The sequence below is a fragment of the Esox lucius genome, chromosome 12 (genome assembly GCF_011004845.1).
Source record: "Esox lucius isolate fEsoLuc1 chromosome 12, fEsoLuc1.pri, whole genome shotgun sequence".
Taxonomy (NCBI): Eukaryota; Metazoa; Chordata; class Actinopteri; order Esociformes; family Esocidae; genus Esox; species Esox lucius.
In genome coordinates this window covers 23,107,204-23,129,252 of record NC_047580.1, presented here as the reverse complement: position 1 = coordinate 23,129,252, position 22,049 = coordinate 23,107,204, and the positions used below count along the sequence as shown (strand labels likewise).

The following is a 22,049-nucleotide window of genomic DNA, read 5'->3' as shown; positions in this document are numbered from 1 at the left end:
CATTAGCCTAAGCAACACCACTCTTAAGAAATATAATTACAAGGTACATAATTTGTTTAAAACTAGGAGAAAGGGGAAATTACTAACTGATATTGCTGGAGGAGCATTACAAGACGGTGTTTTTAACCTGCCTATAGTAATAAAGGGAGAAAAAAAACGTCAGCCACCTGGAAACTGAACCATCTGAAATTGAGTGGGGGTGGGGGATAGATGAACGGGGTGTTCGGTTGATGATGGTGGCCCACTTATCATATCTCCGCCCTCCAATGTTATAGCTCCTGTGAGGACGACGCTTTAAATTGCTCTAAACTCCTTGAGGCTCGCGCCTTTTCTTTATCAGTGTGAGAGACGGACAGTTCTTTTTTTAAATATATATATACCAAGGGTTGGATCGTCCCCTCAACCTGCTTCATTTCAAATCAGGTAATTAAAAAAAAATCCTACAATATTTTTGTTGACTTCCTCTAGCGTTAGGTCTGTCTTCTATAGCGTAGTTCTGTATTTGCTGTGCTGCACATACTGGGATTTAAAGGGGCGGGCTGTGTGTAGTCTCTCTGTCGAATAAAACAAGAGCTGTAGGATTTAACCGGTAAAACAAGCGACTGGCTAGTGGGAGAACCTTTCGTTATAATTCGGAGTTGGGCCATAATCTTCACGGGATAAAGGTAGGAGCAATCCAACCCATTGCAACGATCACAAAACTGACCTTGCATACGGTCACGTCTATATGCTGTTTCAACATAGAATTCGAAAGGCTGGTAGTATGAACCTATTAAATGTGCTTTGCGAAGAAAGTGGTGGTGACTTTTGGACTCAAATAGGCCTAACAATATTTCACACATTTTATTTATATTGATTTTTGAGAGCCGTCTACCTTGTTTGTCCTCTTTTTGTTCATCTGTGCATTCTAGTCTGCGCTGTGAAGCTACCGGGCACCCGTAGCGACTGAGCTTTAAACGTAGCCGAGCTGTTGCAGCCTTCACCAATCCTGGAGATTTCCCTCTGCTGTAGCCGCGCATACAGTTAGGCTTTCTGAATTATTGACATGTGTGTAGGTCAGGAAATATGCAAGCTGCACTGAAAACATTATTTATGCCTAAATTACTTGCTCGTAAAATAAGATTTGTTAGACTGTCTCCACTGCGCGCGGCCTCCTGTATGACTACACAACCCCGTTGCGCGCGGCCTTCAGCTAGATGTAGGCCAGTGCTTCCCAACCAGTGTCTTAGTCCCCCTGAGTGTACCACAGAGTAATGAAATCGCAGACTGCTATACTGCACATGAGGGGTTTACTTTAGACAATCAAAAATGTTTTTTTAGTAGGCAAGTCCACGAATAGAGCACCATTAGAGACAAATAGTTCTGTAAATAGACTTGCTTTCGTCACAGGCAACATTCTCATTATTATTGATTTTCAATCGAATTTTAAGGCATTTTTCACGCCATATTCAAACCCACCCTGCAACGTATGTGTGCCGGGGGCAGTGGCATAGACCGCTGGAACTCCTCAGTCATGTTATCAAATGCTCTTATCTAGAGTGTCTTACAATACTGAGTACATGGATTTTCCAAGTGCAAGTGTTTTTGGTTGTTTTTGAAGATCTTGTGGTATGCTAGTTGCATGAATAATGAAGATTTTTTTATTTCTATTTATTTTTCTCAGGATTACACGTCAACATGAGTGACAAGGGTATTGTCTCACCAAAGGAAGAGGGAGCAGAGAAGAGGGGACGTGGAAGACCAAGGAAGCAGCCACAGGCAAAAAGTGGTTCTGATGTAAGTCATCTTCATAACAAAATACAACTTGACCCCTATACGATAAATCAATTGTTGGATGTGTCATTTTCCATGTCAAGAAAAATTCTGTGCTCTAATTAGTTAGGGCACCCTGGCATGGTTATGCCCACCCATCTTCAACCAATAGTTTTCCTGGCTAGGTAATTAACAAGACCCTCAATACCTGCTGATTCTACAGCAGGTCTCGAAAAACAACCATAAGGGCAATTCCCAGACAAAAATCATCAGATTCTAATTCATTGCCCCCAAAACCAACTCATCGTAAAGCACCCACCTGATTGCAAAATTGGCAGTTCATATCAATTCCATGTAGGCCTGAGGATCAGAACATAAAAAAAAACATCCTTAAGGGCTTATGTGTTCTAATTAAGTGGCCATGAGAGTGAAAAGGCTAGTGCCTTTTCACTCTTTCTTCACTTTCTTGAAACCTGTACATGTTTTGTTTTTTTAATGAGGCATGTCTTACCCTGCTTTAAAGTAGTACATTCATATTCCCACTATTGAAACATTGTCATAACATTTAGTAATATATTAGCAACCCATAGTAATTGCTCATAGTTGTCTCACATTTGTATATCCCCTATTTCTATTTTTGCCTTGCAAACATGCATGTAATGTGGAATGCTCAGGCCTGCCATATAATGTAAAGAAATAGTAGTTGGCCCACAGTTAAGACTAGATATGTTTCAGGGGATATCCCACACTCCCTGGTGGTTGGCTTGTTCTTTACTAGTGTTATAGGAAGTTCAATAATAGAAGGGCAATCAAACAAGATCCTCAAATTCTCAGGGTTTATTTCAAGAAACACACTCTGATTTATGTTTCCAATGTGCTCTGACTTTATTTGACATTACTATAAGCAATGGTAAATAACCTTTCAACTGTGGTTTCACTGTGAAGAACCACTGACTACTTTGTCTTTGCTCTTGGTGTGGCACAGTCTAAAGAGTAATTGAATAGGTCACTGTTTATAACGATTCCATCTCAGCATCCATAATTTTCATCCTGTGGTTTGGCAGGTTTTCAGTGATATGTAAGCAGAACCCCTTAAACTATTGGTAACCCACATGCCTCACCTCTGTTGATTAGTTGATCTAAGCGGACTAGATGCAATGATGGGTTCATGTTATTGTCACTCTCCTGACGTTGTGGTTGGTATTGGATTGCTTGGTTGCTAGTAGCTGCAGCTGCAAACAGACTGAGAGGTAATAAAAACCAGCACGTCCATAATATACAGCCATGTTTATTAGTGTGATCTGCTGAACCACCACCATCTCTTTTGAGAGTGCAGTACTGGTGTTAGCCTTTTTGTTTTGTAAATTTACCACACACCCTTTCCTGTTTATTATTTTCTGCAATTGAGTTTTTCTGTTTTAAAAATATTTGCTGTGGCAGTCTAATATTGAACACTGGTCTCCATAAAGCTATATTTCCATTGGGTTACACTAAGTACTTCAACAATCATTTTGGTCCAATCTAAACCACTTTATTTTCTCTAAAGCATGTTACAGTTAATAGAACTTGGCAACCTGTGACTGTGACCACCTGTTAGTCTTAAAGTAGCAATGGGTGTCAATTGCACTGACCTTGAACAGTATACTCTTTGTGTCTTGAATAACAAACTATTCCATGTAAGAAGCTGTGTATTGCATGACATCATACATGGAACGTAGATCAACATTTGAATGCAACAACAATAGAACCGTCATTTACATGTTTGCAATTTATTTTACTGTAAAAATGTACATTGTTTTCCCAACTGAAAATTTAAAGAAAAATAATAATACAATTCCCAGGAGCCCAGTGGGTCCCCCACTCCAAAGAGGCCCAGGGGAAGACCAAAGGGAAGCAAGAACAAGGCTGCCACAAAGGGCAAGGTATGGCAATACAGTAGCCCTTTTCTTTCTGCAACTGAGTGAATGTAACCTGCTAGATGCTCACCTAGGCTCAGCGGCCACCTTTCAGTCATTCTCCATAAACCTGGTGGACATCGTTGGACAGATGACCTTTAGGGTCATGTGGAGCAGCAGACACCATCCCCTACGGTTTTCACGTCATGTTACTTATATTTCAACCTCATTCTCATAGTCAAATGCTAAGTCATTTTCTTGTCCTTGTTAGTTACAGCAGGGGAAGCTAACCTTATCCTGTTCAAATGATGCCATGTTGTTGAGTGTGATTTATGTGTTACATTGTTATTTTAGCCACTGGTTGTGTTTTGGCCCTTCCCGCCTCAAGTGTCAAAAATAGCAGGGCCAGTCCTTGCATTTTAAAGATCTTGTTTTACTCTGCTTAAAGAGACACCCATTTCAGGGTTAATTACCCCTGACTTCCTGTCCTCCAGCTTCCTTTAGCTTGCCATGCACAGTGTGTTGCAGGTGCAGAGGCCGCAAGACTGTTTCCAAGCTGACATTACAACCCCCCCCCAACACACAGCCCTAGTTCTTTTCTCCCTGTCGTCACCATAGCAACAGACGAGTTCTATCACTCGCCCCAACCCCCACGCTCCTCTAAGCGCTGCATGTGTGTTAGCGCGCGTGTGTGTGTCTGTGTGCATGGAAGCGATATGCATATATGCATGTGTGTTTATGTGCAAGGATAGATCTGAAGTGGGTTGGTCTCTTCTTGCCCAGTTTTACCAGCTGTCTCTGAGCCCCAGACCAGGTGGCCAGCAAACTGGAGTGCCCTGTGTGCAGTTCCTGTCGGCTTCCGAGATAATAGCCAATGAACCCGATGCCCTCAAGCCATCTGCTTCCTCATCGGAGTATTAGTGCCCTCTAGTGACAGTCGATTAGCAGGTTTCTGTGCAATGACATTAACTGTTTTTCTTCCTATGGTTTCTACAGAAGGTACCAGCAGCCTCCACTGCAGGGATGAAACGCAGGGGAAGACCTAAGAAGGAGGTACGATTTACTTTCATTATTATAGCTGTTGTCTCCCTGCAAACCTCCAGAAACAGGCCACTCAGATGTAGTCTATTGGCTGGATGTTATGTTAGTTGCCTCCCCCTTACTTGAGGAACAATAGAGCAATAGAGAACACTTTTGGCCCTTTTGTTACAGTCAATAAATTACATGTTGTACCAGGAACCCAAAAAGGTTCTACAATTGGGACCCTTTTCAAGCCCTATGAAAAATGTAAATTGTGTTAATGTTTTAAAATTCCTATTGGCCTCATTTTTAAATTTCTAAGTGCTTTCCTTCCCCTGCTGGCAACTCAAGACAACAATTTTGTAGTAACTGAATGTATTGGTACACCATCTGAAGACAAAATAATAACTTTAATATGCTCAAAAGGGATGTTTAGATCATTCAAGGTCCCATTCTGTGTTGTCATCACTTTGCATAGGTTGTTGAAATACTGTCTGTGAGGATACAGTCAATGCCTGCTATCTACCCACAAAATAACTGAATACCATATACGATATAGAGATATAGCGATACAGAGATACACACAGATACAGTGCCCTTTAATTTCTGAACATTTAGGTAAAATGTCATTAAAAACCACATTAACCTAAACTTTAATTGAATTTAATCGTCATCAAGAAATCATAATTTAATTTAATGAGATTTGAGACCATTCATCCACACACTCTGCAAAAGCTTGATTCTCTGGTCAGTGAAATATTTTGGTGTGGATTTGTAGGTATGCTTTGGGTTATTGTGCCGCTGGAAGATCCAACCACAACCCAGTTAAAGCCTGGAAGTGGCAGAGACCGGTTTTTGACTAAGATCTCCTCATACATGGAGTCAATGTTGCCATGTATCCTAAAGGTTTTCCCAGGAACTTGGGAAGTAAAACAGCCCCACAACATCAGAGATCCACCACCATACTTAGGATTTGGTTTTCTGCATGACAATGGCTCCTTTTACGCCAAACCCACCTCTGGCTTGTTGCCAAAAAGCTCAGTATTTCTTATTGAACCTGGTTCTGATCTGGTTCTGATCTGGTTCCAGTGCCATATAGCAAAGTTCTGTGTTTTACTGACAGCAGGAGTTTCTTCTGGCAATCAATTCAAAATACCATGGAGGTGACCACTTGAACCATCCTTATCAGTGTGTGAGGGGGAAAGATATACACGTGTCATCTTCCAGGCAGGTTTATCATAGCGCCAGTTGTTTTACATTTAAGTAATGGCTTAATAGTAAAGATGGGTATTTTCAGGCATGTTGCTTTCTTATAGCCATTGCCTGATTAGAGGATGTCAACAACCTTTTGTCCCTATTCATTTGTGTGTCCTCTGGCCTTTCCCCATGTGTTTAGCCTGTGTATCACTAAAATGTTCAGTCAAATAAGATGAGTGAATCAGGACGTCATGGATGACCACATACGATTTTCCAAAGACTCAGAGGAACTTTAAAATATATAATCTTTTTTAATCTTTTTACAGGAAAAAGAAGAACAGGCAGCCCAGGAATCATCTGAAGAAGAGGATGAGGAAGACCAGTAAACTTGCAAACCACGCTACCTCACTCAACATACTGACTTCCCGTCAACCACAGCTGGACTGAATCTCCAATAACGGTGCCACCCCAATCCCTGTTCTACTGTTCACTTTTTTGCCTTCTAGCCAAAGGAGGGTCAACAACACAGTTCATCCAACCTCACACTGCACTGGAAAACAAATGGATGTTTCTCAACAAGCATATATCTATCAAAGCATTATAGGTCAGGTGGCAGACAACCCTTTCTCTATGTGTATGTTGTGGTATTGCAAGTCTTTTATATTGGACAAACGTATGCTCTGATGGTGAATCTCCGGACACACATCTTGCAAAAGACCGTGTATAGGACATTCTCTTGGCTTAGCGTTACTAATTTCTCCCCTCGCACCGGTATCTTGAGCTGGTAGGACATATAAACTTTCCAGGTTTTCTAATGGATGAAAGGAGAATTTTGTCTATACTTGCTGTTTTTAAGTGTGAAGTGGTTAATCTGTACTTTACACCTTCTTACACTTGGTTGATCAAGCTGATCTTGAGGATATACAGAATGAGTATTCAATTTATGATTATAGAAATGGTATCCATGTATAATCTCTGTAGTTTTTAGTCATTTAACAGATGTTCTTATCCAGAGCGATTTACAGTAATGAGTGCATACATTTCCATATCTTTTTTACCCATACTGGTCTCCCTTGGGAATTGAACTCGCAACCCTCACTGAAAAATCACCACGCTCTACCAACCGAGCCACACGGGACCTTTGATTGTGTGGAATTGGTTCTCCCATCCAATAAGCTGACCCTAAATAGCCTCTCTAATGTGGCTTTTGTTTGTCTACCTATAGCCTCTGTAGGGCTCCACTGGAAAAGGCTTGTGTAAAACTATAGTGTACTGTTACTAAACAAAGAGCTGATCAGAGTGAATGTTTTTTTTTTTTTTATTTTATTTTATCATCTTCCTCCTTGTCCTAACACGCCCTCAGATACCTGAGGAAATGTTGCTGCTTTGACATCTACGAAAACTCGTCATAATGTGGTAATGGCTCAAGGATGAGTAGGTGTTCATTGAGTGAGGCGCCGAAGTACATTCTCTCGTCACTTCATGGAGCTTTTATCACATCCGCTGGTCCTCTTCATGTGCTCCTCCAGTCTACAGTATTCGTTGCAGCCCGTTGCCACTCAGTCGGTTCTAGACAGATCGTATATAACAACCTGTGGTAGGCCAAACTAGGAGCTGGATGTTGCTGTTGTCACTGTTGTATCCAGTGGGACTGTATAATAGCTGATCATTCCGTTTCACCTCTGCTTTACAAGGCTCCGTTCTGTGTCATCACTTTGTACCGGTTGTTGAAATACTGTCTGTGAGGATCCCGTCAATGTCTGCTGTCTGCTTGTTTCGTGTGTTTCCTCGGTGTGAGGGGTCTCTACAACACAGTCCGGTTACCAGGTATCTCCTCAAACCTATAAGCTGCTACAACCACCGTTATAAAAACCCTGAAAACTGCATCGGGCCTGACAAGGCCCAGAATCTCATACCTCACTGGACATCAGCTTCCTTTAAACTTTCCCATATTGCATTCTTCAACTGGTTTAAAATATACAATGCAACCTCTGGCAACTGTGTGAGAAATGTTTGCATTACATAGTCTGTGTATTTGTGTTCTTTTTTTTTTTTTTTTTTTTTTTTTAATCTGACTGTAATTTGGTATTTTAGCTACTAGTGAAAGTGTACTGACACACACCCCTCGGCTTGTTTTAAACCGAGCTTAGAGACAGGTCACTGAAATGATGTGTTAAGTCAGGGAGATCTGTCAGCTTTGCAAACTGTTCGCTGACTAGTTGATTAGCCGTGGTGTTTTATCATTAATAAATCCTACTTCTGGTGCACTGAAATGTTTGCTTGGTTCAGATTGTCATATTGTGTGTGTTTAGTGACAAAAATGGTGGGGGTGGGGGTGGGGGGGGTGTTGTCCAGGTTGTCCATTTTCTAGGCCTCGGTTCAACTTTGGAACCAGGCTGTTTTTCCATTTCCGTAAATGCCTCCACGCTCCATGCATACTACTCATGCAGCGGCTGGGTGAGGTTTTCATATGTAGTGTGAAGTGTGTTGTGCACCTCATTTGCTTTATATTGCACTTTTGACCAGGACCATGGTGAAAAGCATTGCTCTATAGAGTGAATAGATGCCTTTTAAGAATGCATTGTGTTTATGTGGAACTCTGGTTAATTTCTCCCGTATTTATTTGTAGTGAAGCAAATACTAGATTGTCTGTTTACTCGAATGTTTGTGATTTCAGATCAGTGGTTTCATATGAAGCGACAGCACAGAATCATATTTTCTTTAAGGTCTACGTTACTACACTTGTGTATTACATTTAGTCAAAAGTACTTGTTTTTATAAACTGTTGGTGTGTTTATTTTTCTTGTGCCCAATCCAAATTAATGGAAAGTAATGTGTGGATTTGGAGTCACTTTTACTGTTAAGAATCGATTATCCAAAGTCACTGCCTGGTAGGAATATAAGACGAAAATATAAAACTTCAGACTAAATTTAATACACTCTGGGCCAGTTTCACAGACACAGGTTAAGCCTACTGTAGGAAAGAATCTAGTTCAGTAGAAAATTCCATTGACATTGTTTTGTTAGCCCCAGACTAGGCTTACACGGTGTCTGTGAAACGGGCACTATAAGGGAACTTAGTCCAGATACTTGGCACCTTAAAATCGGGTGCCAGATATGTTGTGCATTCATTTCTAAATAGGAAGATATGTATGAAAATAAGACGGTGATATTCTGTATTGTCACATCACATCAAAATGCTAGAGTATACAGCCAGTTAAAGGATTTAGCTTCACTTTCCAAACTTTTTAGACTAACAATGCCCTTATTTAGTCACCAAACATCAATTATTCATTATGTAATTCATGCAATGATGAATTAAGGTCATTCTTTTAAATGTACTGTCTATAAATGTACAATGTCTATATTTCTATTGTGCTCTATGACAATTTGTATCCAGAAATGGTCAATAAATACAATACTTTTTAAATTGTTGGGTCATGTCTTAGTATCAGTGTAGTGCCTCTCTCATTTCATGACTTTATAATTGTACTACAAAACTGCAGTTTCTGTGTTTTGTGACACTACTTCATTCTTGGGCTGAACAGGCGCTTCCCGTAGGGGTCAGATGGTCAGGAGGCCACAAGTGGCAGAGCAATCACTTCTGGTAGGTGTGTAGAGTTTGAGCATTACCACAGAAGGGCAATTGCCCCATTGTCTTGTAGTGAATGCAAGTTTCTACTGGAAGCTTGTGGGGTGTGCGGAGGCATTACAAACAGACCAATTTGTCTGGACATATTGCCAACAGATTCGAATTTGCTTATTGCAGCTCCCTGTCAGTTTCCACAATTGTCATTGACATAAATGATTACATATAATACATATGTACTCTTTGTATTTATTTCTTTGTTTACATCAGGACCATCCGTTACATGTCCATAAGCTCAATGCACAGGACATTTCAAATAGGTGCTTTAACTGAAAAATAGTGAGAAAAATCTTGATACCACTTGTCAGAATTACACTTCAAGTTTTTGTATATCTTATCAGTAGTCTATATCCAGGATTTTGTTTAGAACACAGTACCACAATTAAAATAAAAGGAAATACCTGATAAAGCTAAACATTTCCATGTGTATTTATCACATTACATATACATGCACTTCATCTCTCATATCCTGAAAACGTGACATTCACAAAGTCAGAGGAAAAGAGGGTAACCTTGAGCACATGTTAAGGATGAATCACTGTTGACTTATTTAAAAACGTGTGGCTGAGGTTTCCTGAGTACTGCATACAGTCAGGCCTAGAACATCCTTTAGGGATTCTTCTGCTAGAAGAACAATCATTCTGGTGTCATGTCATCCCAACAGGACATTTTTAGGGAAGTAGTCACAGATTTGAGAAATGGGTGTTGTGGGGAGGCTGGTTGAGTGGCTACAGTCGTTATGTGAGTTCTCTGATGTGGCTCCCCCTCCCTCTCCTATTTCTGATGTGACTGACTTAAAATGAAAGGAAAGAGAAACAGGAAATAATCTTGCCTTCTATTAGCGCCACCTTTTCATCATTACATTTCTGGGTTAGGTTTTTCTAAACTTGTCAACAAGGATATTGCTCATCGGATAGGATTAAATAAAATGAATAGGATAGGAGTTCCCATTCAGGTCAATTATCCATCTGTCATTCTACCACAACAATCAGGTACATAACTCTTGAAAAGCAGTCATTGCATGAAGAGGAAGCGTTACTTTGCTTTGACAATGATATTTAAAGTGCCACAAACAGAACATAAAGTGCCACAAACAGAACAAGTAAGACACAGACTGAAGTGTATTGATTGCACACTGTCTGTGTAACTTCTTTGACACTGAATAGTGAGGGACACAGTAAACACATTTTACACCCCGAAAACCAGTAGTACAACAGGAAGCATCCCAGACCAGGTCTGTCCCTGCCTCTTGGATGGATGGCACCATGTTCATTTAGGTATCACCCACAGCATAACATTCACAAACAATTTTAAAAAACAAACAACTTGAATAAATAATCTGGAATAAACAATGTCCACCACGTGTTGTGGTTTAGGGTATGGCGCACAGCATTCAGGCACACAGGCGTGGTATCAGAGGCTCACATAATAGCCAACCTCCCCCAAGATAAGCAGTAGCCGGACAAACCAATTGCTCCAACAGAAATGATATGGAGGTGGTGATGGTGGTAAGAACAAAGACGAGGATGATGGAAAGGCATGACAAGCGGTTCTTGTGTGCACGCTTTCCCTAAAGCCCCTCTGTTGAATGACTGAAATATCTGGCAACTTAAGGGTTATCACAGCTGATCCGTAGGATGGCGCAGATCAATGTCTTGCTCCAACATACTCATGCATGAGCATTTTTCATCAACAGGGGGCGTTGTTGCTGGTAGGACCGTGCCCAACCCTTCACCACCTGGAGACAAAAAAAATCACACACTAAATTTCAGATTAACTCCTGGACATTCTGCATAACTACTAATAGTACTACTAGAAGTGAATACCCAAGAAAACAGACTTGGATATTATAGGAAATGGACACGCTTTCTGGGTGAATTAACATGTTTTTTTAAAAAAAGGCTTGATTAAACAGAAACCCCTCATAGAAGTCTTTGGTCAAAACATGAATAGCAATTTCTAAGACTTGGTTCAAGACAAAAACATTTTAGGGAACACTGTAGTTTTTGTAGGAAAAAAGTTGTAATGAAGTTACAGTTATAGATACTGTCTAAAAAAATACATTCAAATCTTAAATGACCTGACATTAGTTGTTAAGGTTCATTTTAAAACTGTCAGCAGGAGACCAAATCATTTCAGGTAGAATAGTATACAGGACCAGGTACCAAACCCTAACATGTTCCTTTCCTCACTTATATGCAACACCTTCCAAAAAACAATTCAGACACTCTCATACACAATCCCAAATGGTGCTTCGACATTTCGTTTCATATTTAATTTGAAAATCACTGAAACACAAAATGTATTATTGTAAGGTAACATTGGTTTATTGTTTGAAAATATTTGTAAGAATAAAAAAATAAAAAAACAGGAATATACTTGGATAAGTATTCAGCCACCACAACTTAAAATTTGGTAGAGCCAACTTTCACCACTTTAAAGTTGCCTTTATCTCGTTCCTGAGATCATTATAATGCTGAAAGTTGAATTTCCTCCCAAGCTTCGGTTTCATTGTGGAGTGAAAGGGGTTCTCGGTCAGGGTTTTCCTGTATTTTGTACTATCCCTTCTTGCTCCAATGCCAAGTCCCTGCTGATGAGAAGTCTCTCCACAGCAATATGCTGACCCACCATATTTCTCTGTAGGGATGGTACGTTTAAAGGCATGGGCAGTTTCCAGAAAGCAACTAAAAATTCAGTAATATGAGAGAACTGATCATGGGTCAGAATTTGATGTTTGCAAGTCACTGTACACAGTCATGCAGTGAATTCAAAGTCATGCACCATATCCTGTCTTCAGCGACTTTCAGTATTGACTACATACATTTTCATTATTTTACTTGTCCTCTATCAAAGCAACAACCCGGATGGTGTTAGCAACATGTTCAACCAAATGAGCAATACAAAATAAAACACAGGCATAACACAGACAAAAAGCAACTATGTAAAACATTCCAACATGTAGAACAGGGCTGTTTTTTTTCTTCCACCATTTGTAACTAACCTGGTTAAGCTTTTCATCCAACTAATTATTAGAATCAGGTGTACTAAATTAGAGGTCGAAAGACAGCCTACAGAATGGTAGATCTCCAGGAACAGGTCTGGGTAGCCCTGATGTAGAATATATTGTACTTGAAAAAAATATTTTGAATCATTAATAATGATATGGCTTTCCAATATATTGACTTCCACCTTTGCTATCAGTACTTTTTGCAGCCTCCCCTTGAAAGGAGAACAGCACTGAGCCATTTACAGTTTCTAATGAGACATCTGAAGGGATCTGAGACCCTTCCTCCATACAGAATCTTTCCTGACTCTGCACTTACTGACTCCTCTCTCGAATTCAAACCAAATATACTCAATGTTATTTCAGCTCGGAAATTGAGATGGCCATTGCAAAAATATTGATTTATTTGTAAATGAGCAATACCTTCTTGATTTGGGGTCAGTGACTTGAAGTAAGATCCTGTCGACAGGTTTCGGCCTCCTGGCAGATGCAACAAGTTAGTTTTGCTTAAATATCCTGGTACTAGGTACACTTCCTGATACCACTGACCTTAACAAGGTCCCTAGGACCAGTAGAATTCAAATTGCCCCATAACATCAATGATCCACCATATTTTCCAGTAGTTGTATACTTTTATTTATTTTTTTAAATACAGATGCCAAAATAATTTAAAATCAAGAAATTAAAATCCACATTTCAGTGACTATCTCAGGATTTGAATTCTGTGTTCAAGACAGCGTTTTTTTTATTTTATACAACCTTTTTCTACTTTCGTAGGGTACCAATAATTTTTCTCCCCTTACAATTTAGTTAAGTCCAATTTGAGATTATAGCCTTGGCTAACTTCAACTACTCACACAAGATTCCGGAAAAATCTAAAAACGAGATGTGTCCTTAATTCTGCTTCTTACAACACTTTTCTCTCAACCAGAGAGCATTGCTCCATTGCTCCCTGGTTACATACAAGCCATGAAGAGTCACAAGAATGCAGAAACACAAAGCACCGCTCATCCTACATTCTACGCTGCCCTCTGTGGGAACCCTGGGCACGGCCGAGAACGCAGCAAGGATGGGATCTTTTGGTGGCAATGACACAGCTGAAGTAAAGGCAGTGAATTAGACTGCTGCACCATTCAGAAGGCGCTTGTTTATCAAACTCTAAACCCCACTGCAGCTGTTCAATTACAACTGTACTTTTAACCAACCTCCATGCCATTTTGTTGAGCAAATCCACACTCCTACTGCAGCTGTTTGGCTTAAAATTACCAGCTGAAATCAACCCAAAGTAATGTGTGATTCCTATTGGAATCCAGCCACGGAACATTGAATCCCCACACCAAATGCTGCATTGAGAATGTGTCAAAAATCAATCCTCAGTAGCGCCAATCCAAGTGATATAAACATAAAGGGCCATCTCAGTAACAGAAGTCCAAACAACCAACTGGATGTATTTAAAATAATAATAGAAATATATTGAAACAAATAAGTTTGAAGATCAACCTGCTAAAGAGAACGCCAGGAAATTATGGATATTGTTTTAAATAAACATACTACCATTCAAATATTTGGGGTCACTTGTTTAAGAAAGATCAAATTGATCAAAAATACAATGTAGACACTGTAAATGTTGTAAATAACTATAGTAGCTGGAAACAGCAGATTTTCAATGGAATTGAACCAGTTATCCGTGAAAGCCAGTTAATCTGTGACGTTTTGTAGCATTGCTTTGTTTTTTATGTGTTTATTCTGTCAGGCTAATAAGGGTGTGGTTTGGCCCTCCATTGGCTGCTTTCAATTGGTGTATTTAGGCGTCTTCATTTGCTGAAGCGGCATTTTACTGAAACAAAGACTGTTCTGCCGAAATATGCTATGTGCACACTGTCCGCTCGCTGAACTCGCAAAACGCTCAATCTCCTAGCGTGAACACGTACCTTCCTAATTTATGCCAGCGACAACCGATCAACCAATATAGGGGAAACATCAGTCTCTGCAAATATTAATAAGTATTTGGTATTTGCGTGCCTTCACAAAAACGTATTACGATAATGCCAAGTCAAAGATATATCGATGTTCAAATAGCAATTTACTTCATTTTACATTATGCATGTATCAATCACCTGTGATCTCAACAATCTCTGAAACATTCCATGCATCCATTTTTATAATTATATCTCCATATGAAGCCAGAAAAGCAACATAAAAAATTGAGATGACACCGCTATTATGTGTAAATGAGTGTTTTGACTTTTTATTTTATCTAGCGAGTAGGAAAGAGATGCAGAGAACATCTCCCCTGCCACTGGTAGTCACCGAACTGTCACTACCTGCTCGCTGGAAATTAGCATAAAGTTGACTCTCAACTTTCACTCTCGCTGGGAGATTTAGTCGCCCAGAGTAGCTCCGAACACTGTCAGCGTGATTCGCAGACTCTCGTTGCAAATGAATGAGAACGTACCTCTTTGAAACTCTAGAGAGCAGACAGTGGGCACGTAGGGTTATTACACAAGACATATTACACTAGGTAAGACATATTTAGGCATCTGAAAATGGCAGGTATCTTGAAATTAGTAGGAAAAACTTGCAATTCAGCCTTTAAATAAGGAGCAGTCTGAAAAGATGATTAATATCGATCCCATGTCTCAATTCTGTTTCAGTTTCTCTTAATTCAAAAGAACTTGCTTCACCTAAAACATACCTCAAGACGAAATTAATATGCTAAACAAGATTTAAGGCATATTTACTTAAACCAAGTGTTATTATCTAAGTGTTATTATATTTAACAGAAATGTAGCTTGTTAAGGAAATGTATCTTATTATAAGGATTTTTAACCTGGAAACAATACTTAGATTTTTTCCACAATTAGCTTGACATTCCGATGATGATGATAGCACACCATTCATTATTGGGTGACTTCCACCTTACAACATCTGCCTTTGAGTCATCACTTTTCAACCCCTTATCAACTCCTACTCACGAAGTAGGCAATGTACTAGATCCAATCTTTATAGATGCTGTCTGTCAACTAATCTCAAGCCTACACCTCTCCAGTCATATGACCACTCTCTCTCGCTCTCCTCTACCCCTACACTGTTAGCCCCCTCCAACGTCTTACGCTGCTGCAACCCTCGCGTTCATTCTCCCTAACGCCTCCCTCCTCCTCAATCCTATCATCTGTCCAATCTCCTTAATCCTTCCCCTTCTACCTCCAGAGTCAGCCTCTTTCACCACACTATCCATGCAAGGCAAGTCCACTCTTACTGTCCCCTTTCCTCCTGGCCAACACATCCAGCCCCTGAGGCTCCATGGATAAGTGACTCATTGGAAGCTCATGGGGGGGGGGGGGGGGGGGGGGTCAAAAACGGTGGAAAACAAATGACCTAGCATCCTTCCAATCCCTACCTGCTAGCTTCTATTCGTCCCTATCCGTTGCTAAAGCCACCTTATATTGCGTGAAATGCTAGGCTTCTTCCTCGAACCACATCACTCCTTAATACATCTTCTCCCCCGCCATATTCCCTCTTTGCAGATGACGGTCACAAACTTCCAAAAGAAAAGGTTGATGAGATCCATAACTCATTCACACAGCCTTGCCGTTCCACTAGTTGCTCACATGTCGAACTTGGCCACGCTTTAACCGCATTTTTAACACTCTCATCACATGATATCCAGCATTTAGTGATGGCTGGCCACCCGACATCATGCCCTCTTGACCCTTTCCCCTCCTCCCAACCATCTCAGGAGACCTCCATTCCTCACCTTCCTCATCAACTGTTTGCTGAGCACAAAGGATTGGTAAAAAATAAAATAAAGATTTTCCAAAGGATTGGTACTATTGTTTGGACAATCTGAAATCGATTCTTAATATCCAAAAAAGTATTTCATGAATGTGCATTCTCTCTTTGGTGAGATGTTAATTGAGTGGGAGGTTCGACAGAAAGAACCAGCCAATGCTGCTGTGATAAGTGTGGTGGCATCCAACACTACTGTTGTTTGCTCCTTGGGGTTTAAGGCCGGGTGTCTCTGTAAAGCACTCTGTGACAACTGCTGTTGTAAAAAGGGCTTTATAAATACATTTGATTGATGGAGCGGTTTCACAGCAGCTGTTTTACATACATTTTAAACTTTCCCTCACAGGCTGCTCACAAACTTCCAGCGATCGATTGCTTGCTCGGTCAGGTAAGGCACATTGCTTTTTTCACGGTAAAACTACAGCCAGCCAATTACTTGAAGAGAAGCAGAAATTGTTGGACCGGTCTTTACATATACTGCTGATTGACATGGTGACCTGGTGGAATAGAGTCCTTGCATTGCTAGAAATGTGCCTGGAGCAGCAGCCAGCAATCTTGTCAGCACTGCTGTCACTAGTGATATGCAGTTAGCGAACAGTTCGTTCTTTTCGAAATCACAAAGTGTAACAAGTCCCTTTTAGTGACTCGTTCAACTGTATCTTTCAGTTGAATGATTTGCAACGGATTTCAACATCATTGGATTCGTATGCAGTTCTCCAGTTAAATGCGCCAACCAATGTGTGTTTACGTTCGCCCGGTTGTCCATCTTTAACATAAAGCCTGAGTCATTTACCATGTTTTACATGCTACAGAGTTCTTGGCTGTCCAGCCCTTACAGGGCAGTTCCCGATTTACAGTGAAAACTCGTCCTGACACCTCAATGGTGGAACCCTTCCCTTGGACTCAAAGATAGACTCTACCCATCTTCAAAATAACATCTGAAAACTCACATTTCCACAGAGTACTTAAAATAGTTCCACTGCCACCACCTCGGTCTGCTCTTTTGTTAACTTTTATGTTTTACATTTAGGTTTATTATTTGTATGGTCTTCTTTCTAGCACTCAGTATTGCCATTTGTACTGCATTTGCCATCATTGCACATCTATACATTCCACTTGTAATATACATATACTTATTACATAGTAAATAATTGTACATTTTCTGCCCTCTTCTATTTGCATGTCCGGTTAGATGCTAACTGAATTTGTTGTACTGTTCAGTTGAATCTAATCTAATCTTTGCCGATAACGAATTGAATGATCAGAATGTACTTGCTACTAAACTGCATGGTTGTTTTCACTTCGCTTATTTAAAATGTATGCAATGAGTTGCTCTGGATACGAGTCTAATAAATTACTAAAAATTCAATGAGTGAATAGAAATTCACACAAGATATCCTGGAAGTTAAAATGCCACTACAGTTCTGAATCTTTGAGTAATACTCTATCACCTTAGTACAAATCATCAGGGACACAACTTCTTGGAAAACCATTCTGGTTTGACTTTTGCATCCTAATATGTGCATATGTCCTGCAAGAAATTAAACTGTAAATACCAGTGTTTGGTTTTCATAAGACTGAAGCAGGTTTTCATTTCATGCAATGGATAGGCTTTCCTCAGCAGGGACTAGGGAGATTTTCAGGATCCAAAGCAATATGAAAACAGCAAATAAAAATAAAAAACATCCTCAGTCTTCTACAAAACCTACAGTAACACTGGGATAGCATTAAGGCTTTTTCAGATTAATATGATTTATTGCGACAACAAATTTGGGAATAGGCTCAACACATGGGCCCACAACACTCTGATCAAAATTTGATCTCCAGAGATCATTTTCCACATTTTAGCAGTCTTGACTGCCAAGATCCCCCCAAAATCTCAGCAATTACGCTTTGATGCAGAAGTCACAACATAACATTTTACAACTAGCTAACTTGTTTGTGCATCAATAGACATTATTTCCAAAGTTTGACACTCATGGGACCTAAAGTAATTTTTCACAATATTAGCTAGCTAACAAATACTTCTTAATCAAACTGCACTCAGTTTAGGAGCTAAAAACCTACCATGTTCAACTTGGTATGGTTGAGTTTCTTGTGGAATTGCATTCATAAAACCTTATCAAAAGGCAGCACTGATTATCGTACAGAACTACTATCTTGCCTGATCTTTTTTTAACAACCAACCAAAAAAAACGACAAACATATGCTCCATTTGATACAACATTAAATTGAAAAAGCTGATGAGACGTATCACCCTCTGGTGTTAGAACTGCAACATAGGAAAGGATCTCAGACAATAATGTCAATAATGTCAAAGCTTGTCAATTGATTAATGGAAGACAATGACACAGCTGACATCATACCTTAGTATCCTCCTCCTTCCACAGCATTTCCTGTTCAACTTCATGTAATTCTTCTGAGGGGTCATAGGTATAGACAGGAAGCAACTGGTGCCGGAGCCTGTCAATTCTGCAACACACAACAGGAAAGGAATATCACAGTGACACGAGGACACAGTAGAGACCAACACAAGAAGGCTGTATTGCAAGGTTTCTGTGTAGTGTTCAAAACGAGTTGGCCGACTTAATGAGTAACCAAACACCTGCTTAGAGTAACAACACAATAAAAGAAGGAATAAAAGGACATTACCTTCTCTTCTTTCGCACATACATAACCTACAATAAAAGATAACGAGTTTAGCTGGTTGTATGTTACAAGCTACTGAACTGTACATCAGTAGATCGTCAAAGCAGAATTCTAAGCTGCATCAGTGACTTCGGACCAACACGTCGCTCTGTCCCCATTTAGCCACTCACCACAGCTGCTGCAATCCCAATGAACGTGATGAGAAAGAACGGTACCAACACGGAGCTGACAGCCACGTCTCCGTCTATGGTGGCGGGAGGCTGAGTGGTGCTGTTCATTGCATATGTTTGGGCGGAGGGCAGGTCAGGGGCTGCTAGGCTGTCCTGGACAGGCCTCACAGGCAGGAAATCCCCAGATGGAAGGGATAATTGGGCGGCAGCAGTCCTCTCCTCAAGTTTACACCCACTTGTTTTTGCCTCATCGTTGTCGTTCATGTGACATCCACATGGTCTCCCCCCTTTCCCTAATCAAGAGTGAAATCTGCCTGAGGGAAGCAAAAGACAAAACACGCACATGGTGTTTTAGCATATAAAAAAGGGGGAATATTCTCATCCAGATATAAGATACAAACTGAACCAAGTGTCACTGCCAACACCTATGTTGACAAGTCTTTATGGATAGAGAGCTATTATTGATGTACTGAAGTTCTCAAATTTACTTTTGACATTTGGATATGCTCGACTATGCCTACTTTCAATCATGTGTTCCACACACATTTTTAAATATTATTACTAACATGGGTGGCTCGGGTAAAATGCGGTTAAGGTTTAGTTGTGGTACAGTATTGTAAACTAGCAAATACTCTCAATAGGTATAGCCATCACAAATAAGCAATGAAGTGCACAGAATCGAGTGAACATGCAAATGAACTACTTCTGCTGGTGGTAACCACCTCGATTACAATTACTGACAATTCCGTAAAACAGTTGTACAATAGCTTTGTAAATACAGTACTACTCACACCCAGCTAATGCTACCCCGATGTTAGCTAGCCTATGCATCGAGCCTAGCTTACTGAAACAAGTTACTTACTAACACAAGCTGTCACAGACCGGCAATAACATTACTGAACTTCTTAGGATTGAATTAAGCTATTATACATACTGTCTTATCACAAGACCATTTATAAGGTTTATAATAACCATATCGTTCGCTCTTGATTATTAATCAAAATGTCTCATTACCTTAATCAGCAACGTGGTTGAAATAATCACTCTCTATATACCTGTCCTCTATCACTGTGCCGCTAGCTAATAAGATCTAACCATGAAGAATAAAAGATTGACTTTAATTGACAAGCAAGCGCACGGAAATAAAATACAGGCGACTGAGGGTCATAAAAACACTTCGGTGTACGTAATGACGTAATCTTACGTGAGTCAATCTGAGAAAAATCTTTTACTTTTTTATTTTATAAAACCTTTTTTTATACTAGCACTGTTTCAGCACAGTTCAATCAATAATTTCCCATTTTCCTCGTTGCTTTTAGGAGAAATCGTAATAACCCGTTAAACCCATAACAGAATACTGACGTGATAAACCATGCCACTAGGAACGTTCTCAACCGACCACTCTGCTATATATGTAATTTTTGTCTAGTTTAAGCATAAACAATTGTGAATCAATGTCACCGGTTCCCGCAAAGGGAAGGAGGAACGGTGGCCCCAGACAACTTCTCTCTCCTCATCCTTCCTGACTGATTCTTCTCAAGTTCTGCATTTTGCTATTCTCATTGTCACTACTGGTAGCATGAGGCGGTACCAGCAGCCCATTCAGGTTGCACAGCTAGTCCAGCACCTTCAGGTTGGCCATACATGCCATCGCAAGGTCTGATTTGTCTTCCAGTACAGTCTCAAGAGCATAGAGGAGATACCAGGAGATGAGCCGTTACACGAGGAGAGCTAGACAGGGCATCAACCCAGCAGCAGGACCGGTATCTGCTCCTTTGTGCGAGGAGGAACAGGTGGAGCACTGCCAGAGCCCTTCAGTGGGCTACTGGTGTGCATATTTCTGACCAAACTGTTAGAAACAGACTCCATGAGGGTGGCAGGAGGGCCCGACTGCAACATGAACCAGCATGACTGGTTTGACAGTGGGTTAGTGATGGTCTGGAGAGGCATATCCTACGAGGGTTGCACCGGCCTCCACGTGCTAGCCAACTGTACCCTGATTGCTGATAGGTACCGGGATGAAAAGGCACATGGGGGCCATACACACGATTGAGTCACATTATGAGGTGGAACAGCCTGTGATTTCATCTGTTTTCTTAGATTTTCGGTGTGAGTTTGAATCCAGCCCTCGGTTGGTGGTCACCCATGCCATGTGCAGTAATGAACCCCCATATCATCATGGAAGCTGGCTTTTGAACTGTCCGCTGATAAGATGCTGGATTGTCCCTCTCCTCTTTAGTCCAGAGGATGTGCCATCCATGATTCCCAAAAAGAACAGCAAATTTTGATTTGCCAGACCACAGGACAGTTTTCCACTTCGCCTCAGTCCATCTTAAATGAGATCGGGCCCAAAGGTGCCAGTGTTTCTGGATCTTGTTTATACAACTCTGGAAAAATTAAGAGATCACTCCTGATTTTTCTTAAATCAGCAGCTCTAAATGTATGGCAGCAATTCCATTCCAGTGTCTGTTAAATTCCAACACAGGCACACCTCATTTTACTTAATGAGGTACTGATTAGGTGATTACCTGAACCAAATCTAATTTAACGAGGAAAAGTATAAAAAACACTGCTGTGGTCATCACTATCTTCTTGCAATAGGACCAGCTGGATGGCAAAAACAGTACAAGTAGTACCTCAAAGGTAATTTAAATGAAAAAAAAAAATATATCTATTCAGCATGACAAAAGAGTTGAAAAGAAAAGCTTTGAGTGAGGAAAAGAAGGGTTCAATTATGGCTTTACAGAAAGCGTCAGATTGCTTCCATCCTGAAAATGTCTAAGACAGCGGTTCATAAGAACAAGGTCAAACAACAGACATTGGGGACAACAAAGCTACAGACTGGCAGAGGGCGAAAACGACTGTCCACTGACCAAGAGGACCGTCAACTCATTCGAATGTCACTCAAATGTAGGATGACATCA

At 40.4% G+C, this 22,049-nt stretch overlaps 2 protein-coding genes across 4 annotated transcripts; one reads left to right on the top strand and one right to left on the bottom strand.

Moving 5' to 3' along the window:
* Positions 1–282: 282 nt before the first annotated feature.
* On the top strand, positions 283–7,185 carry hmga1a (high mobility group AT-hook 1a). 2 transcript variants are annotated; one of them, XM_010891424.5, is made up of 5 exons: positions 283–423; positions 1,664–1,776; positions 3,594–3,674; positions 4,644–4,700; positions 6,191–7,185. In XM_010891424.5, the coding sequence occupies exons 2-5, from the start codon at positions 1,678–1,680 to the stop codon at positions 6,248–6,250; spliced, it is 297 nt and encodes a 98-aa protein (XP_010889726.1). In that variant the 5' UTR covers positions 283–423; positions 1,664–1,677; the 3' UTR covers positions 6,251–7,185. The 2 variants fall into 2 exon arrangements, with proteins under 2 accessions (XP_010889726.1, XP_010889725.1); XM_010891423.5 differs by lacking the exon at positions 283–423 and adding an exon at positions 537–665.
* A 2,497-nt stretch (positions 7,186–9,682) lies between these two features.
* smim29 (small integral membrane protein 29) lies at positions 9,683–20,301 on the bottom strand. Of its 2 annotated transcripts, none has more exons than XM_010891426.3 (5): positions 20,140–20,301; positions 19,126–19,439; positions 18,959–18,984; positions 18,673–18,778; positions 9,683–11,251 (listed from the first exon to the last, which is right to left on the bottom strand). In XM_010891426.3, the coding sequence occupies exons 2-5, from the start codon at positions 19,387–19,389 to the stop codon at positions 11,183–11,185; spliced, it is 465 nt and encodes a 154-aa protein (XP_010889728.1). In that variant the 5' UTR covers positions 19,390–19,439; positions 20,140–20,301; the 3' UTR covers positions 9,683–11,182. The 2 variants fall into 2 exon arrangements, with proteins under 2 accessions (XP_010889728.1, XP_010889727.1); XM_010891425.4 differs by lacking the exon at positions 9,683–11,251 and adding an exon at positions 11,893–12,150.
* Positions 20,302–22,049: the final 1,748 nt, after the last annotated feature.